Source organism: Heteronotia binoei, chromosome 7 (genome assembly GCF_032191835.1).
Source record: "Heteronotia binoei isolate CCM8104 ecotype False Entrance Well chromosome 7, APGP_CSIRO_Hbin_v1, whole genome shotgun sequence".
Taxonomy (NCBI): domain Eukaryota; kingdom Metazoa; phylum Chordata; class Lepidosauria; order Squamata; family Gekkonidae; genus Heteronotia; species Heteronotia binoei.
In genome coordinates, this window is record NC_083229.1 from 118,087,595 (window position 1) to 118,109,034 (window position 21,440).

The following is a 21,440-nucleotide window of genomic DNA, read 5'->3' on the forward strand; positions in this document are numbered from 1 at the left end:
AAGGACAGAGATTCTTCTATATAACCCTATAGACTCTTCCCAGTGTCTAATGGAATTTTACTCCTAGAGATTCTGCCAGTCTTCATTGCCTGTCCGCAGCACCTGGGAGTCCCATGGGAAGGGTCCTTTATTCTATCTAACACCATTTACACCAGAATTTAGAAGGGAAACCCTTTGACTGGATGAGCCTCTGAACATTCCCAGAGTGTAAATTCAACATTCACCATACAAACTGTAGGTCTTTACATTATACCTGGAATATATAATCCAAATGAGCAGGCAGGTTAACCTATGCTTCTCAGCCAAGGATCCCTTTTAATTTTTTTTTTTCTTTTCAAAGATTTTTATTTTATTTTAAAGGTACAGAAATAAAAAATGGAAAAGATTCCTTTTAGTTTTTGTGCTGGAGATTGTGGGTCTTTTTTTTTTCACAGAAAGCTCTGCCGTTGAACTATGCTTCTTCGTCCCACTCTTGTATGCGAAGATCTTGCTCATTTCTTTTGTGATGGGACAGGTAAATACCTGATTTTCACATAGTTGTGGTTCAGTCTTGAACTAGACTCCTTTAAAAAAATACCCGCAGTACAATTCAGCTTCATCATAATCAACAAAAGTTCTGTCATTGACTTAACTAAACTGCATCCTGATTTTTTCTATGTCATGCTGAAGTATTGAATTAGGGAAGCTGCTGATTTTTTTTTTATTTAAGAGACTCCTTGGCTCACACTTTGATAGTTTTGCACAAAGTTATCCATAAAGAGGTCTTCCGTGCAGGTGCAACACAATTGCTTAATGCCAGGGGTGTCAAACGTGCGGCCTGAGGGCCAGATCAGGCCCCCAGGGGGCTCCTATTAGGCCCACGATCAACACACTGTCATCTGCTTCCTTCTCTCTCTCTCTCTTGCTTCCTTCTGCATCACAGTTTGCTTTGCTAGGCTTGCTCACACAGGAGCTACAGAGCAAAGCCTTTATTTTCTCCACTGGCTGACAAGCACATGAAGCAACTTATGTATAAAAGCTCGCAATGCCCAGCCATTTCATGTTTTCCCCTGGGTCTTAGGCTCAAAGCATTGACCATGAGATTTCTGTAATGAATGTCAATAAATCAAAAGTTGGTTTGCAGCTTACAGACACACACATTGTGTTTGTCAGTGTCCTTTATAAAATTTATATCTCTGCTACCCGGCATTATGTTTTATGGCACTCATGGCCCAGGCAACAAGGTCTCATTTGTGTCAGATCTGGCCCTCATAACAAATGACTTCCAACACCCCTGGCTTATGCCTTACAGCAGATGGTTTCATGCAGCAAACAGCTTCATCTTCCATCTTCTCACCAGCGTCATCTTCCATCTTCTCATGCAGCCCATATTGGAACTGCACCTGCTCAGGCCAGCTGGGGACATTTTGTTTCTTGGTAAAGAACTGTAGAGCTGGTTCATGCACAGGATTCCCATCCTTATGCTCCATGAGCAAGTGTCCTCTTCCCTCAGTTCCTTTCTCGCCTTTGCAAGGATACAAAGTTTTTTAGTGCGCTCCATTGATTTTTCTACTTCTTCATCTTTGTGGATGAGAAAAACTACTTTGTGGGCAGTGTTCCCTCTAAGCTGAGATAGCGTGAGCTAGCTCATAGATTTTTAGCTTCCAGCTCACACATTTTTCTCTTTGCTCAGGAAGGATGACCCCAGAGCACCCTAATTTATGCAGTAGCTCACAACTTTAATGCCAGTAGCTCACAAAGTAGAGCTTTCGCTCACAAGACTCTGCAGCTTAGAGGGAACATTGTTTGTGGGGGGCCAGCCCCTTCACTGGGGACACCCCCACCCCCGTTGTGTTGTGCTTCTGGTCCCATGTCTTGGGGTCCAAGGCACTGTTTTAAAAATGTTCGAAATATGGAACAAAAACGATGCACAGTGATGAGCATTAATTTTTGCCTTCTATGCTTAGGAGAGGCCCACAACATTGGAGCTTATTCAGTTTGACCGCGCTTTACCACCAAAGCCTGGCCACAAAGGGCTTCTAGGCTGAAAGGCATGCTGTGGGAGGGGACTTTGTCTTCCTCACTTCCTCACCAATCCAGTTTGGTGTGGTGGTGAAGTGCGCGGACTCTTATCTGAGAAAACCAGGTTTGATTCCCCACTCCTCCACTTGCAGCTGCTGGAATGGCCTTGGGTCAGCCATAGCTCTGGTAGCTGTCCTTAAAAGGGCAGCTGCTGTGAGAGCCCTCTCAGCCCCACCCACCTCACAGGGTGCCTGTTGTGGCGGGGGAGAAGATACAGGAGACTGTAAGCTGCTCTGAGTCTCTGATTCAGAGAGAAGGGCGGGGTATAAATTGCAGTCTTCCTCCTTCCCTCCTTCCTGGTGGATGCACACAGGAGTTTATACCTTGAATAAAACTTGGTTGGTCTTAAAGGCACCAGTAAAATCAAATTTGTTCCGCTGCATCAGACCAACACCAAAATCTATCAGAATGTGCCATGTTTATCATATTTAAGCTTCTTCAAGTGAGACTAAAAAGATATACAACTACTTTATTGCCTTGCAAATATACAATGCAACATGGACTAGCAGGGCCACAAAACTATTCCGCTTACCCAATTTAAATTATTACTAATTTAAGCTAAATTCCAACTGAATTAAGAGTGATAGTCTTTCTGATAAAAGAATCATAAGAATGATGTATGATCCACTAAACAATATCGAAACTTATTTATGAACTATTATGCAAAAAATTTCTTACCGTAAATAATTCTGCTTCTGTTCTTATATGCTCATGTATGGGTGCCATTCCAAATTTTGAAGCTGAGAATTAATCAAACCCTTCTATTGATGATACAGCCTTGTGTGTAAACATCCCGTTTTCTGTATTAAATAGTTTAGGTGAAATTTAAAGCAGTTTTGCAATGTCCATCACCCCATTTAACCTTAAAGAGACCATTTCACAGGAAATAAGTGCTCTGTAGACTGGTTCACGCCAGTTTTTTGAGAAATGTTTTTTAAAAATGAATCTAGAATGCTTTTTTAAGAAGCAACAACTTATGAATATCCTGTTTGTCATATGGATGTGCGACAAATTTCTCAAGAACTAAAAATCTAAAATCAAATTTATGTTTAAGATCAATACAATGCTGGCTGAGGGAGGCTTTTGTAATCTGATGTTTGATATGTGATTGATGTTCCCCTATGCTAACATGCATAGAACATGTTGAAAGACCAACATGCTGCAGTTTACATTCACGTTGTATAAGATATAGACTTCTTTTTGTTGCACAGTTAGTAAAAGCAGACAGTCCTTTTTTCAAATCCTATTTCTGGGATACTTAATTAGTTTGTGACCCACACTTGTGGGCATACTGTACAGCCCCCTCAACAACGATGTCCTATTGAAGATGACCCTGGCATCGGCAATGTCTTAACATCAAATTTGATCATAATGTTTCTAATACTGTTTGATCTTCTTCGTGGTCTCTGTGCCTCACACTCATGGGATAGTGCGCCTGCGCCGATCCCCGAATCGGTATCTGAAAAAGCCCGGGATTTTTCCGCGCTCGGCGCCAACGAGCATGCGCAGGCGACCCACTGCGCATGCCCACCAGCGCCCGCGCGGCAATCCCGCCAGTTCCTTTCTGACCGCTGCGCTGAGAGGTTTACCTTTCCGTTTTCCCCGGTCGGTGAGAAGTTTTTGGCTTCGCCTTTTCTTCTTGTTAGCCCGTTTAATATTGTTGTTTAGTAGTTAGTTGTAGTTTATAGTTGTTAGTTAGTTAGTTAAAAAAAAAAAAAAAAAAGCGTTTTGTGTTCGTCAGGCTACGGCCCTTCGGGGCGCTTCGCCCGCGCTTTTCCCCCGCTCTTCTTTTTCTCGCTCAGATTGTTCTGGGGAGTTTTTTTTTTGCGGCTACTTTCTATGGAAAGTCGCTGGGGGTTTTTCAAACGCTGCCGTGCGTGTGGGAAGAAGATCGCCCCTCCAGACGGTCATTCCCTCTGCCTACTGTGCCTGGGAGAGGCCCACCGAGTAGACGCGTGCCCGCATTGTCTCCGCTTTTCGAAGCAGACGAGAAAGAACCGGGCGGCTCGTTTATCGGCGGCACTGATCGAATCGGCGCTTAGACCCCATCGACCGATGGAGGCATCGGCACCGAAGTCGTCCGAAACCCCGGCACTGGAGCTCGCATCGGTCGATGCGGCTCCGATACTGACTCTGGACTTGCCGGAAGAGCGGGGCTCCACTAAACGTCCCCTCGAGGGCACGGTGGATATGCCTGCTAAAAAGCGCCAGGAGGATTCGGGGACCCGACCTCCGAAAAAGGCGAAGTCGAAGGAGAAGCGAAAGCGACCCCGCACTCCTTCCCCATCGGGCGGTACGTCGGCATCGACGTCGACAAAACCCCCGAAAAAACCTCGGACGCCTCCGCGCCGTAGCCCAGCTGACCAGCAGCGCCTGTCGGCGTCGGAACAAGAGCCGGAAATCGACTTGACCCAGCGGTCTTCGTCTTCGGGCTCCCGTCGTCGCTCCGAAAGCGGATCGACCTCGGAGGTTGACGCGTCGGCACCGGTGATCGATCCACCATTCAAGCCCCGAGTCAGGCGAGAAACTTTCTACCCTCCTCAACGCTTCCCGATACCATCGTGGGAGCAACGCAGGTGGCAGCCTCCCTACTCCCGGTTCGAGACCTGTCGTTGGTACCCGGACGACTACCCCGATTGGGAGCAGGCATCCCAATTTTCATCGGTCTCGAGGGTTTCCCATCGGTCCCGAAAGGCTTCTGCGTCGGCATCGGTTCCCCCGGATCGACAGCTGGTTCCGGTAGATGCGGATCGAAGAACACCAATCCTTCCACCGCGAGAGTCGACCCCGATGCTCTCGGAGCACTCTTCACACAGAGACTCCTCGTCGTCGGAATCGGAGAGTGAAGTCCAGGGACTGGAGCCTTCACCGGGTTCCCAGACGGCCGAGGATCTTCCGATCTCACCGTCGGAGGATCTGAAGTCCTATGGGGACCTTGTGAAGCGGATTGCTGCCACCCTCAAGCTGCCTGTAACGCAACCAGAGCCTGTAGTGGACGACAACGTGTTCGATATAATGCAACGGAACACATCCACTGCGGTGGCTCTGCCAGTGACCAAGGTGATCCTTCAAGTGGTCAAGGAGCCTTGGGCACGACCCTCCTCGACGCCAGTCTCATCCAAACGACTGGACCATATGTATAGGGTCCAGGAGCCCGGGGCTGAATTTTTGTTCACCCATCCGCGCCCGAACTCGGTGGTAGTTTCCTCCTCTTCAAAGGCAAGGAAGGTCCACTCCTCCCCACCGGACAAAGAAGGGCGGAAGATCGATGGAATGGGCCGCAAGGTCTACTCCGCGGGGGCACTCGGCATAAAGGTGTCTAACTATGCCGCCTGCATGGCTAGATATCAGTATGCCATGTGGGAACAACTTTCCCCCTTCCTTTCCTCGTTAACCGAGGACAAGAGAGCTGCTGCAACCAGGCTACAGAAAGAAGGTCTCGCTGTGGCCAGACAACAACTGGCCGCAGCAAAACATATGGTGGAAGCTTCAGCCAAACAGATCACGTCTGCAGTCTGTATCCGACGGCACTCCTGGCTCAGGTCTACCACGCTCCACCAGGACACTAAGACCTTCATTGAGGATCTGCCATTCGAGGGTGACGGGCTCTTCAGTACAACGACTGACTCGGCCCTCCAGGAGTTCGACAAGAGCGTTAAGACATCTAAGAACTTGGGTGTCCAATCTGCTGCTAAGGCTTCCAAATCCAAGCAATGGTCCAAACCCTGGACCAAAAAGCCTTACCAGAAGTTCTCCCCAGAGCAGTGGCGTCCTCGCCCTGCCCAATCCGAACGATCACCCTACTCAGGCAACGGCAGGAACCGTTACGGGTCACAACCGCCCAGCAAGTCGAAGGGGGCTCGCTCCCAGAAGCAGGGGGTTTGACTTCTTCCAAGCACGCGTCATCGCCCCCATTGGGAATTCATCCATCCGCCTACGCCCTTTCCTACCGGCCTGGGAGTTGATCTCCACAGACAGGTGGGCTCTGTCCATCATAGAAGAGGGCTACAAAATAGAGTTTGTTCAGACCCCGAACCAGTCCGTGGTAGTCACCACTCCCCCTTCCCCACCTCTGCTGGCGGAGGTGAACAACCTCCTACAGAAACAAGCCATAGAGGTAGTTCCACCGGAGGCCAGGACGGGAGGCTTCTACTCCCGGTATTTTCTGGTCCCCAAAAGGGACGGAGGCCTAAGGCCTATCATGGACCTTCGGAGTCTGAACAAATTTATTCTGTACCAGAAGTTCAGAATGGCTACGCTGCAAACAATCCTGCCCCTCATCAATCAGGGAGACTGGATGGCGACTCTGGACCTCAAGGATGCTTATTTTCATGTCAGCATCCATCCAGCGTTCAGGCGTTTTCTACGGTTTGCAGTGGGTGCTCGTCACTTCCAATTCAGGGCCCTGCCGTTTGGACTGTCTACTGCTCCTCGGGTGTTCACGAAGCTGATGAGTGTGGTGGCTGCCCATCTTCGTCTGCAGGGAGTCGTTGTCTTTCCATACATCGACGATTGGCTTCTTGTGGCGAAGTCGAGGGAGAGTCTAGCAACCCACATCGCTATCACTCTGCGTCTTCTTGGCACCCTGGGCCTGCAAGTCAACCTGGAAAAGTCCCATCTCACTCCTTCAAAGACAGTTCAATTCATAGGGGCTCTGTTGGACACTCAACAACATCGAGCATTCCTCCCTTCGCAGAGAGCGAAGGACATTATCACTCTGGTACAGCTACTTCAAAGGCGGCAGTGGGGCACGGCTCAGCAGCTTCAGCGGATGCTAGGGCTGATGGCCGCGACGACAAGCGTGCTACGTTTCGCAAGACTGCACATGAGAGGCCTACAGATATGGTTCTTGCGCCATTTTCGACCTCTCAGGGACTCACCTCGGAAGAGGTTCACCATTCCACCCGGGACTCTCCGCTCCCTGCAATGGTGGGGAACAGAGAGCAATATCCGTCAAGGGGCCCCTTTTCATCTGCCGACCCCTACAGTAACCATCGCTACCGATGCCTCCATGTGGGGGTGGGGAGCCCACCTGGAAGAGCTATGTGTGGGGGGCAAGTGGCCACCGAAACTGAGCCGGTGCCACATAAACTATCTGGAACTGCTAGCAGTTCACTTTGCCCTTCGATCGTTCCGCCCGCTGCTGGTGGGACAGACTGTGGCATTGCTTACGGACAACACCACTGCCCTGTGTTATATAAACCGACAGGGGGGGACAGTGTCTCGCAGGCTATGCTCGCTGGCGATGGACCTCTGGGAGGAGTGCCTCCAGTGGGACATTTTTGTAAAAGCTACACATCTGCCGGGGGTCCTCAACATACAGGCGGACTCGCTCAGCAGGGGTGGAGCCTCCCCTCACGAATGGGAACTGCATTGGAGGTTCCTAGAGCCGGTGTTCCAACTTTGGGGCTACCCACAGTTGGACGCTTTCGCCACAGCGCAGAACAAGAAGTGCCCATTGTTCTGTGCCAGGGGAGGTGCGGATCCGGCTTCCTTGGGAGACGGACTTCTACTTCAGTGGGAGGGCTGGTTCCTGTACATGTTCCCGCCCTTACCTCTGCTAACGAGGGTGGTCCACAAATTAGTGCAGGAGAAGCCACGTTGCATCCTGGTGACCCCGTGGTGGCCCCGTCAGAGCTGGTTTTCGATCCTGCTCCAGCAGTCGAAGGGGACCTTTTACCAGTTCCCGGCAGAACCGGACCTGTTGTCGGCCCAGGGAGGGCACGTGTTCCATCACAACGTGCCGCACCTGAAGCTGACAGCGTGGTTCATCGACCACTAGACTTTTCCACCAGGGTTCAGCAAGTGCTCCAGAGTAGCAGGAAACCTTCCACCCGTGCCTCTTACGAGAGGAAGTGGAAAAGGTTTAGTGACTTTGTGGCTGACTCTCCAATGTCACCTGACACTGTGGGGCTGCCCACAGTTTTTGAGTTTCTTTTGTCCTTGGTGGATGAGGGGCTGGTATTCTCATCCATTAAGGTCTATTTAGCAGCTATTTCTGCTTTTCATGGTTCAGTTGAGGGTTACTCCGTCTTTGCTCACCCGCAGTCCAAGAGATTTATGAAGGGGTTGTTCCGCCTTCATCCCCCGTCTAGATCCCCTCCACAGCTGTGGGACTTGACTCTGGTTCTGGACAAGTTGACTCGTCGTCCCTTTGAGCCTATGGCGACATGTTCCCTGCAACTTTTGTCTTGGAAGACTGCATTTTTAGTTGCCATAACTTCGGCACGTCGTGCGGGGGAGCTCACAGCGATGCGTTGTGACTACCCATACCTTGCCTTTAGGGAGGCTGGGGTCTCTCTGGCTCCAGACATTACTTTTCTCCCGAAGGTGGTTTCCCAGTTTCACCTTAACTTAGAAGTTTGGTTGCCCACCTTTTACCCTAGTCCTTCCTCGGATGAGGAACGCAGACTGCACGCGTTAGATGTTAAGCGTGCCCTCCTGTTTTATTTGAATCGTTCACGGGGTTTTCGTAAGGACAATCAACTTTTTGTTTCCTACTCTGCCCCAAAGTTAGGGTCCAAAATTTCCTCTCAGAGACTGTCCAAATGGCTTACTGAGACGATCAAACTTTGTTATTTGTTGGCTAAGAAGCCTTTGCCTGGACCTGTTCGTGGACACTCCACAAGGGCGATGGCCACGTCGGTGGCATTCCTGAAGGGGGTGTCCCTTTCCGATGTCTGCAAGGCGGCTACCTGGTCTTCTCCGCATGCCTTCATGAAGCACTACGCGCTGGACGTGCATGCTCAGCAGAGGACTCGGTTGGGAGCTGCGGTGTTGCAAGCTGTTTCTTCAGGCTGACCGTCTTCCCGCCTCCAGGTATGCTTTGCTTGCTAATCTCCCATGAGTGTGAGGCACAGAGACCACGAAGAAGATAGACAGGTTGCTTACCTGTAACTGTAGATCTTCGAGTGGTCATCTGTGCATTCACACTACCCGCCCTCCTTCCCCGCTGCTGACGGTCTCTCTTCAGTAAGGGGCTTTCAGCGGTCAGGGAGGAACTGGCGGGATTGCCGCGCGGGCGCTGGTGGGCATGCGCAGTGGGTCGCCTGCGCATGCTCGTTGGCGCCGAGCGCGGAAAAATCCCGGGCTTTTTCAGATACCGATTCGGGGATCGGCGCAGGCGCACTATCCCATGAGTGTGAATGCACAGATGACCACTCGAAGATCTACAGTTACAGGTAAGCAACCTGTCTTTTTCCTAAATCTGATAAGAAGTCTTTCTTGGCAACCTGGAATATCCCAGTGTTTGTGAATACTCCTTTTGACTAAGAGAGTGTAACAAATGCACAAGTAATACATCCCCTGTGGACCGTGTCTTTCAGTTTAAATGAATGGCTGTGATCCACTGCTCTCACTGTCTCTACAGCACTGCTAATGATAAGTGGAGGATAACATCTTTTTATTATTATTATTGTTGTTGTTTAGCCAGTCTATTGCTTTCACTAACAAAATCCATAGAGAAGGTGGAGTTCCTTTTCAACCACAGGCAAATTATTTTAGAGATGACTAGCATAAGAATGAAAATGTAAATAGGGATTCCTGTCTGTCTCTAGTGTCATCATTAGTTTTGTAAACTACCATATCCAGAAAATCCTCACATGATCATAAAGGCAAGTGAACTTTATAGAATAATAAATACTGTTTAACCACAAGACAAAGGCATCCTATCCTTAATTATAGGCAAAATGTCCTCATGGAATCGTCTGTAATGCCGAGTGACTGTATAATTTATTTATTTATAATTTAGATTTATATACTGCCCTTCTCTGAATTCACATGGAGAGCCGGTTTGGTGTAGTGGTTAAGTGTGCGGTCTCTTATCTGGGAGAACCGGGTTTGATTCCCCACTCCTCCACTTGCACCTGCTGGCATGGCCTTGGGTCAGCCATAGCTCTGGCAGAGGTTGTCCTTGAAAGGGCAGCTGCTGTGAGAGCCCTCTGCAGCCCCACCCACCTCACAGGGTGTCTGTTGTGGGGGAGGAAGGTAAAGGAGATTGTGAGCCACTCTGAGACTCTTCGGAGTGGAGGGAGGGATATAAATCCAATATCTTCATCTTCTTCTTCACATTTGATCACAACTGTAAGATGCTGAATTGCTCTTGAAATACAGATCTTGCTTTATAGACCATGGAGTAATTTTATTGCTTTATTGTTTTAATTGTTTATTTCTAATTTTATTGCCAATTGTTATTTTTTAAGTCTGTTGTGATCCACCCTGAGCCCACTCGTGGGATAGGGTGGACTAGAAATGAACAAAAATAAATAAATAGAAAAGAATGGGCAACAGTTGCATGATACTGGCAATCCTAGACTATGTGAATTCATAGAATTCTGTTTTTCTTATGTTTATGTAACCATGTATTTATACTTGCTTTTATTCAAGCTTTTAGAGACCAGACTTATTTCAGAAGCATCACCTGTCTGCAAGCCTGATTATGTTGCTAGAATCATTGTTAAAGATGCCATAGTAAGTAAAATACTTCTTACAGCGATCAATGTGTTCTGCTAGTTTGTAGCAATAAACTTTGCCTGTATAAAACCCTGTGTTTATTTCTGTTATTAAACACTGGACGCTTTCTACTGTAGCTTTAGTTGATTTTTAGTTGCAGCATTCGTGTCAAAAATGCCCTGCAGGACGTCCTAGGTAACAAATATGTCCTTTCTTCCTATGAGCTTGCAATCTAAGAGTCAACGGGCAGATTAATCAAGAGGGACATGTGGGAAGGGTTGGATGTGGAGAAATGCAGTAAATATTCTAACTGGTCCAATTGCAGCGGTATGTATAATTAATTGTTCTTTCTCCACTCTCTCTGCTTCACTTGATTTCTAACAAACAATCCATTTTTTATTTTCTTTCTTTGGATAAGCAGAGTCCATGGCAGTCATAATTATCCTTCCCTTCTTTGACAGGAGGCTTGTGGGGGAAGGTGTTGGGGGTAGGGCAGGGGGAGAACTAGGCTTTGTATTCTTTTGGCCTTACTGTTTCGTGAATGGTGCCTGGTCTTCTAGAGAATACGTCTTAGGTATCCTCTATATGTGCAGTGTAATCTACATTTGAAGAACTATCTCTGCATACAGTATGACACCTTTTTTAGAGGATGGGCTTGATGTGATACTAGCTCTTTGATGAAGTCCCACAATTAATCAGTGGGGCTGACAGCAAGGAGAAAGTGAGGGAGGATCCTGGTGCAGTACGGGTGCGCCGGCTCAAAAATCTGGCAAAAGTTAAGCTGTTTGGGAGCTTAATTGCAGAGTGCCTGTGGAATAATAGAAATGTCTCAATTTGTGCTTAACTCACAAACCTGTTTCTCTCTGCCAGAAAATCTAGGGATCTCTTTACTGTTTTGAGATTATACAGGTTTAATGACAGCTTTTAACACTCACTGCTAGACCACAATTATTTCAGTGGTTCACAACCTGACTTTAAGTGACAGCTTTTAACCACTGGTTACTAGACCAGAATTGCTTTATTGGTTCACAGCCGAATTGTGTAATTCTTGCCATGGGTTGGCAGTTAGAATTCAGTCTATCTCCGTAGTGGACCAGTTGGCCCAGGAATTAAATATGCTGGACTACATATCATTTGGTACTTCCATTTTTAGTGGAATTAGCAAATTTGCAATTTGCTTTTCTTTCTTTTTTGGGGGGGGGGGGGGGAGCGGGGTGGAGAACTGCCTCAGCGACAGATGGAAAGAAAGACATGCAAAACAAAGACTTTGGATCCAGTCCTTTCACTTTTAACCGAAGCAAGAGAAATCTACAGAGCAGATTTCATGAACAGGAATAGAGCTCTGAGTTAGTCACTCTGGGAAGGTTCCCTCCTCCTCACCTGTCCTCTGAAGAGCTGAGGGCAGTCAGTGTGGATCACCTGTCTTCACTTACCCCACAGGGCTGCTGGAGAAGGGAGAGAATGCCCCCACTGAGCATTATTTGAATCCAGTTCTGTCCTTAACCATACTGGCTTTCAAGAAAATGGTATAGGCTGAGTGTTGCTAAATAATAATTTAACTTGCCAGATCTGAGAGCCAGTTTGGTGTAGTGGTTATGTGTGTGGACTCTTATCTGGAAGAACAGGGTTTGATTCTCCAACTCCTCCACTTGCACCTGCTGGAATGGTCTTGGGTCAGCCACAAGTTCTCTCAGAGCTTGTCCTTGAAAAGGACAGCTTCTGAGAGAGCTCTCTCAGCCCCACCTACTTCACAGAGTGTTTGTTGTGGGGGAGGAAGATAAAGGAGATTGTGAGCTGCTCTGAGACTCAGTGAAGGGTTGGATATACATCTAATACAATTATTTTCTAAATCCTACTGATCTTAAGCGGAGGTCATTTTAACCAGCTAATATTAGGTCATATTTCATTAAAACTATTTTTCCCTGTGGATAGCAGCCATCTTTGTTTTTCCTAGAAGAAGAGTAATAGTGGTAACCTTGACACTATTGTGCAAGGGCAGCTGTGCTTCATGTTCAATCTTCTGTGCAGGCACATTTTGGGACTGCACTTGCAGAGGCCAGCCACCGGGGGCTCTCTCACACCTATTCTGGTATATTTTTAACATTCTAAGGGGAGCCGCTCCTCTGCAGAACTTGTTAGAGGTCATCTTCCCACCTAACAGTCAGATGTTCTGCAGGGAAGAACCCCCCTTTCCCTCAGTCCTTTCTTTGCCACCGTGTTCTGAATACCTGTTCTCTTCCATCATGAGCTTTTTCTCAAAGTTTCTCTTCTTCTGGGCTCTCTCCTTGCGTGAGATATGTCACTGTAAGGTTCTGCCAGTTATTGACCCAACAAATCGATGCTCATGTGAATATGGTTAGGATTTATTAAAAGTCAGATACAAGAGTAAACCTTCTCCTAGAAAGTCATTGCCAGGAATGACCCAGTAGCCAAAGTGATTACAATTATAGACAACAAAAAGCACAGGTTAATATTACCCCCATCGTCATGGTCCGTTGGTTCCCATGAAAGTTGGTACTGGAAGGTGCGAGGCATCTTCTTAGGCCCCAAGGTCACGGTACACTCTTAGGCGAGATGGACCCGTTGCTATAACAACTAGATAAGCAAGTTTGCTGTACCAATGATATATACAACAAGGTCTCTGTCCACCACCTTCCTCCTAAACATGCTTAGAACATCAAATATATGATTACATTCACAAGGCATTGACCAAGATCCGAGAGGAGCGCATGTGGCGTATCCTGATCACTCCTTTTTGGTGCAGTCAAGTCCGGTTTCAGGTCCTCCTAGAGTCATCCGAGGGAGTCTACATACACCTTCCTTTAACAGACCCCCGGAGGGCTCCTATCAGGCCCTCGAGCAACTGGCTGTCATCTGCTTCCTTCTCCCTCTCTCTTGCTTCCTTCTGCATCACAGCTTGCTTCGCAAGATTTGCTCAATCGCATAGGAACTGCAGAGCAAATCCTCTATTTTCTCAGTTGGCTGAGGCTCCTTCCTTGGGGAGGAGGGATAGCATGCTTTACCAGGCTCTCTCAATTGCACAGCAGAGCTACTGAGCCAAGCCTCTTTTCCTTCTATTGGCTGAGGCTCCTCCCCCTCATCCCCGAAGGAAGGAAGGAAAGAGCCAGTTCCTTGAATCCCATGGGAGAGCTACAAAGAAAGCACCTTTAAGACCAGTGAGTGCTGATATTTTAAGCATGTTTTAAGGTTTGGGGGGGGGGGTTTAAAAAAAAAACTTTAATTGATTTTGTCTGTGTTCTTTATAAAGTTTACGTCTCTGCTACCTAATCTTAAATAGGTACACACATGACGCAGTCCGACATGACCCGACCTGGCTCAATATGGCCCTGCCTGACAAGGTCTTATTTATGTCAGATTTGGCCCTCATAACAAATGAGTTTGACACCTCTGCTCTACTAGGATACATGAGTCTGTTTTTCTAACTGGGCCAGGGCACAGGGAATTCATGCAGAAAATTGCCCTATTGCCTTAGTATTTGAATATCTGTTGTATCTCAAAGAATCTGGTCTGGCAGGTTCTTCCCTTTAGGTACATTTAGCCTTTATATCTGCCTATCATACTAAGATCCAGGGCAGGATGCTGTTTTCTCACCCAGCGTCCAAGAGTTTTCTGAAGGGGTTGTCTCATCTGTTTCCCCCACAGCCAGCTGTAGTGCCACAGAAGTCCTTGTCAGTCATTTTCTCTCAACTCAGGTTAACCTGATTCAGATCTGTAGCTTGTGACTCCTGTCTTTCAAGGCTGCATTTTTGGTGGCAATCACATGAGCCAGAAGAGTGGGAGTTGGCAGCTCTGTTTATTAAGTTCCAGGCTAGTCGTACAGTTCTGAGGCCTAGTTTACATTTTTACCTAAGGTGGTTTCTAATTTCCATTGACATTATACTTCAGAGATTTAAAAAAAAAAAAATTACCATAGATGTAAAAAAGGTCTTTATTGTTTTACCTAGACAGAGCAAAAGGTTTCAAGCAGTTCTTGTGCCTTTTGTCTGCTACTCTGATAGCTCATTTCCAGATGGAGAGTCTTGGCTATTTTGGTTAGGGTATGAGCAGGCCGATCTACTATGTCCTCTGGAGCTTCAGACACGTTCTACATGGGCACTCCCTTGGAGGACATCCACCATGCAACAACATGGTCATTATCAAACACCTTCATTAAGTAAGCAATATTAGGTGGGCGTGAATGTGAGAAGAGATTCAATGGATGGCAGAGCTGTGCTGCACTCTTTGTTCCACTGAAACTCATCCCGCTTTCACGGTAAGGGGCTCTGTAGTCTCCCAGTGTGGGACTGCACAGAAGACTGAAGATGAAAACGGTGTTGCACTTCGCTGTAACTGTTGTTCATTGAGGTGTCTTCTGTGCAGACACTCATCCCCCCCCCCCCCATTTGAGTTCATCGGATGTAGCAAGATTCATGGTGTTTGCAGCGGCTCAGGAGGACTGAGGAGGAAAGGGGCTCCTCCCTTTAGAGCACATGACTGTTAGGTGAGAAGACAGCCTCTAGAGCAGGGGTGTTGAACTCACTTGTTATGTGGGCCAGATCTGACATAAGTGAGACCTTGTTGGGCCGGGCCATGTGCGTATCTATTTAAGATAAGGTAGCAGAGGTATAAACTTTTTAAAGGACACAGGCAAAACACAATTAAAGATTTTTTTAAACCCTTCAAAACATGCTTAAAACATTAGCACTCATTGGTCTTAAAGATACTTTCTCTATATTTCTCCCATGGGATCCAGGGAACTGGGCAAAGGGACTGGGGGGAGGGGAGGAGCCTCAGCCAATAGAAGGAAGAGAGGCTTGGCTCAGTAGCTCTGCTGTGCGATTGAGCAAGCTTTGCAAAGCAAGCTGTTATTCAGAAGGAAGCAAGATATAGGGAGAAGGAAGTAGATGACAGCCAGTTGCTCAGGGGGCTGATAGGAGCGCTCTGGGGGCCTGATTCGGCCCCTGAGTCGCATGTTTGACATCCCTGCTCTAGAGAGCTCTGCAGAGGAGGGGCTCCCTTTGAGTGTTAAAAATATGCGAGAATAGCTGTAAGAGAGCCTCCAGTGGCTGGCCTGAACCACTGCAATTCCACTGTGTGTCTGCACAGAAGACACCCCGATGAACATCAGTTAAAGGTAAGTGCAACACTGTTTTATGTTGGTCAAGGTTTTGTTGGCATCTGCATACATCCTGTTTTGGGGAGAATTAGTCAGTAACCAATTGATTTATTTTACCCCACCCAGCAAGGAAAATTTGGCAGTACTGTTGGTGCTGATGGCCACATGTTGAACGTCATAACTAGCGGAATGTCGCCAATGAATTCTCTTGGTGAAGCCCTAGAAGCGGTAAGGCAAACATCAGATTTTTCTAATACAAATGTAATATTCAGCTCTTTGCGGCAATGTCATTAAGAGTTGTGTTGGTGAGAAAGTCCAGTGAAATGCAGGTGTAAGGAATATAGGCCGTTATTTCCTGTAAGTTTACTGGATAAACCAAAGTCTTCCAAATGTGCTTTCCTTTTTTGTGGAGGCAGTCAGTCATTTAACCGAAAGATTGACTACCTCTTTGATTCCCCCCTGCCCCCAATGTTTTCAGCAAGCCATGCAAATAACTCACTTTGAGAGTGGGGCACGGCAAGTAGCCTACCCTCTTTCAGGCTTCTATTTGTAGACAGTGGTGTGTTTTAGTGAAGGGTGAATCCATGCATTTATGTTTACTTGCTTCTACACAGTCATATAGAGTTCCCCATACACCAGAGCAAAGGGAATAGAGGTCATTAAAAAAAGTAAAGGTAGTCACCTGTGCAAGCACCAGTCGTTTCCGACTCTGAGGTGATGTCGCATCATGATGTTTTCACAGCAGACTTTTTACGAGGTGGTTTGCCATTGCCTTCCCCAGTCATCTACACTTTCCCCCCAGCAGGCTGGGGACTCATTTTACCCACCTCGGGAGGATGGAAGGCTGAGTCAACCTGGAGCCAGCTTCCGTGGGGATCGAACTCAGGTTGTGAGCAGAGAATTCAGACTGCAGTGCTGCAGCTTTACCACTCTGTTCCACGAGGCTGCTAGGCAATGGCAAACCACCCTGTAAAAAGTCTGCCGTGAAAACGTCATGAAAGCAACATCACCAGAGTTGGAAACAACTGGTGCTTGCACAGGGGACTACCTTTACCACACACATATAGAGTTCCCCATACACCAGAGCAAATGGAATAGAGGCCATTACATATGGCTAAAATTTGTGGTGTAGTGGTTAGACTGTCAACCTAGGATCCAAGTGACCCTGGTTTGAATCTGGACTCTGCTGTGGAAGATTGCTGGGGTGTCCTTGAGCCAGTCACGCACTCTCAAACACTTTCAGCCTAACTTTACTCATAGGGCCCTTTGTGAGGATAAAATGGAGGAGAGAACAACATAAGCCACTTTCTCCCCTTGAGGAGAAGGTGGGTATAAGTGAAGTAATCAAAATGAAAACAGGCGGGTAGCCGTGTCGGTCCAAAGAAGCGGAACGTTTTTAGGCCAGTGGCCCCTTTAGGACCAGCAAGGTTTAATTCTGGGTGTATAAGCTTTAGAATGCCTGGATGAAAGCGTGCACACACACAAAAGCTTATAGCCAGAATAAAACATCTTCTTCGTGGTCTCTGTGCATCACACTGATGGGATATAGGGGCCCGTGCCGATCTCGATCGGTATTCTTGAAAGCTGCGGATTTCCGCGCCCAGGGCCCAGTGCACATGCGCAGAAGCCCCACCGCGCATGCTCACAGGGACCGTAGCGGACATCCCGCCAGTTCTCTTCTGACCGCCGTTCGGATCAGTCGATCTTCGCCACGGTCGGTAGAATCCTTTCTTGGAGCCCACGACACGCGCCCTCGGCGTCGATGTCAAAACCGCCGACCACTACATCTCCCAAGAGACAAAAGATCTCGCCACGCTCACGGAGCTCGGAACGGCGTAAGACCCCAGAGTCACCGAAAGCCCCGGAGACTCCTAAACATTCCTCTGAGCGCTCAGAGTCGAGGGAAGGTTCCCCTGGATCAGAGGAGGGTTCGCTTCAGGAGGATCAGGACACCTCCTCCCCAGAGGAGCCAGCTCCATCAAACAAAGTGGATGAAGAACAACCTATATCTCCCTCTGAGGACCTGAAATCCTATGGGGACTTAGTCAAGAGGACCAGCATCCCCCACTCTACAAGCAGAGGTCCAATCTCTCCTTCAAAAAGATGCAATCGAAGTAGTCCCAACCAGCCAGGTGGGCCAAGGCTTCTACTCCCGATACTTTACCATCCCCAAAAGGGATGGGGGCCTCCGACCCATCATGGACCTCCGAGGCCTGAATTCAGAATGATCTCCCTACCAAACATCCTGCCTCTACTCAACCGAGAGGATTGGATGGCCACCTTGGACCTGCAGGACGCCTATTTTCATATAACCATACACCAGTCCCACAGGAAGTTTCTCAGGTTCTCCATAGGAAACGCCCACTACCAGTACAAGGCCTTACCTTTTGGCCTCTCCTCGGCACTGAGAGTTTTTACAAAGACTATGGTGGTGGTAGCAGCACATTTACGACTACAAGGGATTACCATATTTCCCTATATAGACGACTGGCTGCTAGTGGCAAGTTCCAAACCTCTACTATTACGTCAAATAGAGGTCACCCTAGCCCTCCTACAGAACTTAGGCCTACAGGTCAACTTAAAGAAATTGGCACTGCAACCCTCCCAAAGGGTGCAGTTCATAGGAGCCATCTTGGACTCACAGGCCTGCAGGGCATTCCTTCCAGCACACTGTCCCTGGGAGATGGACTACTGATCTCCTGGACTCACAGACATGTGTACCTATTTCCACCAATCCCTCTAATAACGAGGGTAGTTCACAAAATTTACCGCAAACGCCCCAGAGGAATCCTCATCACACCGTGGTGGCCCAGACAACAATGGTTTGCCCCGGTGTTGACGCTGTCTTGCGGAACGTTTCATCAGTTCCTGATGAGCCCGGATCTTCTGCTGTCCCACGAAGGCCGAGTGATTCACCACGACGTGCCTCACTTGAAATTGACCGCTTGGAAGCTGGGGTGACGAGGTTGTCAGAGCCCTACACGTCATGCTGAACAGTAGAAAGTCTTCCACCAGGAAGTCTTATGAGTACAAGTGGACGAGGTTTGCCCAATTCGTGGCTGGGACGGGCAGAGAACCGAGAACAGCAGGTCTCCCGTTAATCATGGACTTTCTACTCTCATTGCTAGATAAAGGTCTGGCTGTATCCTCAGTGAGGGTGTATTTAGCAGCTATATCAGCTAATCACGAACAGCTGGAAGGCCACTCGGTGTTCTCACACCCTGACACCAAATGGTTCCTCAAGGGTCTTCTGAGGTTGTACCCAGCGGTACGGGACCCAGCCCCAGCCTGGGACCTTCCGGGTGTGTTACAGGCCCTAACAGGGAAACCCTTCGAACCCATGGCAACGTGTTCCCTGCAACTATTGTCTTGGAAGACAGCCTTTCTGGTGGCTATTACTTCCGCTCGTAGGGTAGGCGAGTTGGCAGCGTTACGTTGTGATGACCCGTATTTGAAGTTCAGTGCTGAAGGAGTGTGGTTGCGCCCTGATGTGACCTTTCTCCCGAAAGTGACGTCTGCCTTCCACCTAAACTCGGAAATATGCCTACCCATATATTTTCCAAATCCAAGTACGGACCTGGAGTGAAAACTCCATACCCTGGACGTGAAGAGGGCACTCTCGTTCTACTTACACAGAGTAAGATCAGGACGTAAGGACTCTAGGCTCTTTGTCTCGTATTCCCCAGCATCGCAAGGTGCTAGAGTTTCATCACAGCGGATCTCTAAATGGATAACGGAGACTATAAGACTATGCTACTTGCTGAATAAGAAACCCCTGCCGAGGCAGATCAGAGCTCATTTTACTAGAGCCCTAGCGGCGTCGGCAGCCTTTATGAGAGGGGTTCCGTTAAGAGACATTTGCGACACGGCTACGTGGTCCTCCTCGCATACGTTTGTCAAGCACTATGCATTGGACCTGAACTGGTGTCGGTGTTCATCGGTGGGCCGTGCTGTTCTTCAGGAGGCTTCTCGCTGATGGACCGTTGCACCCTCCTCCAGGTAGGACTCTGGCTTGCTAATCTCCCATCAGTGTGATGCACAGAGACCACGAAGAAGATAAACAGGTTTCCTACCTGAAACTGATGATCTTCGAGTGGTCATCTGTGCAGTCACACTACCCGCCCTCCTTCCCCTCTGCTGCCGGTCCATCTCTAGGGCTTATGCAGCGGTCAGAAGGAACTGGCGGGATGTCCGCTACGGTCCCTGTGAGCATGCGCGGTGGGGCTTCTGCGCATGCGCACTGGGCCCTGGGCGTGGAAATCCGCAGCTTTCAAGAATACCGATCGAGATCGGCGCGGGCGCCTATATCCCATCAGTGTGACTGCACAGATGACCACTCGAAGATCATCAGTTACAGGTAGGAAACCTGTTTTTCATTGTTCTGAAAGGTGCCACTGGACTCAGACTGTGTTAAAATTGAAAATGTTGCACTTGCTCAACTAAGAACAGGCAATCCTCTGTTCCCCCTAGTTTTAAGAGCATAGAGATGGGGCTGCCCCTCTGAAACTGACTTCCCAGCTTGAATATGTTGGGCCATAACCTTTGCAGCTGAGCATGGATATTGTCCACTTGCAAAACTGTTGCAGATTGATAACCAGTGGGAAAAAGTTATAGTGAAACAGGTAGATGAGATTGTAGCAACTTAAAATCTATCCATTTTAGTGTTAGAAAGGAAAGGAACTCAAGTTCGGTCTGTGTTAGAAACAATAGAAAAGCAACTCTTTAAGTTCTGTCTGTAGTAGATTTACATCTGCTTTTGAAAAAGTAACTGATGGATCACATAGCTGAGTACATTAAGAACAACATTTTAAGTACCTCGCTGGCAAACGCATGTTGAATAAGATAGCTATTTTTTTCCCTCCCTCTCTCGACTTCTAGGTCATTTGTACAGGTATTTTCCGCATCATTGGCCAGTACTATACAGCCAGCTTTGACAGCATAGTTCGCCGCTGCATGATACAAAAGGAGAAATCTGAAAAAATGGACTGAATGTGAGCGTTGCTTTAAAAAGTTGATTTGCTGCTAAACTGGGACTCCCTTTCTGGCCTGAAAAAGGCTCATCTGAATAGACAGTGTACATGACAGGAGGAGTGGGTCCCCTGTGGTGAAAGAAGGAAATAACTGTATAGCACTAGAAAATGAGGTTATGCAAAAGTGCGAATGAAGAAGACTGCGTTCCTACCCCCACCCCCTGTGCTTTGAACTAATAAGCAGATTGTTGCCTTAGAAATGAGCCTTTTGAAGGAGCAGAACTCAAGTGGCCTCCTTTAAATCGACTCTGGACCATCGTTAATTCAGCTGTGGCGTGTTAATACCTTTGTTAGCAGTGGTGAAGGACTGATTCAGTGACGTCTATCCTGATCTAAGGGCTGGTTCTGATGTGTTCTGTGGCTTCCCACACCATTGCTCCACCTCAGATCTTGTAAGGAGGGGGAATGTGCTTACCCAAGGAAATGAATTGTGCAGTTGCTGCTTGGGACGTGGGCCCCTTCTGTGAATTGTGGTCGGTCAACTTACGGGGGAAGTAGCCAAGCGTGGCTTTTAGAGATGGCGGGGGGGGAAACGGTAATCTAAGCGTGTGGCTTTGACGTAGGGGAGCTTATTAAGTGAGCAGCCCTCCCCCTTGAATCTGAGGTGTTCCAAAAACTGAGTGAAAGGACAGCACCCTTTCAGAGAATAAATATTTGAAATGCCCTTAAGAATGCAGTCCTGGAGATTAACTCGGGTTTTCCTCCTGCCCAGTCTTTAGGGTCTTGTCTAACACTGAATATTTTGACTAATCTTTCCCACTCCTGATGGTATAGAGTAACTT

The 21,440-nt window shown here is 47.9% G+C and overlaps 1 protein-coding gene across 1 annotated transcript in view; it reads left to right on the plus strand.

Annotated features, from left to right (window-relative positions):
* Positions 1–20,917, plus strand: part of KDSR (3-ketodihydrosphingosine reductase) — a 66,356-nt gene extending 45,439 nt beyond the window's left edge. The window contains exons 8-10 of the mRNA XM_060243010.1: positions 10,447–10,530; positions 15,755–15,856; positions 20,507–20,917. Of these exons, the coding sequence (XP_060098993.1) occupies positions 10,447–10,530; positions 15,755–15,856; positions 20,507–20,617 (297 nt within the window). The 3' untranslated portion in view covers positions 20,618–20,917. The remainder of the gene's footprint in view (positions 1–10,446; positions 10,531–15,754; positions 15,857–20,506) is intronic.
* Positions 20,918–21,440: the final 523 nt, after the last annotated feature.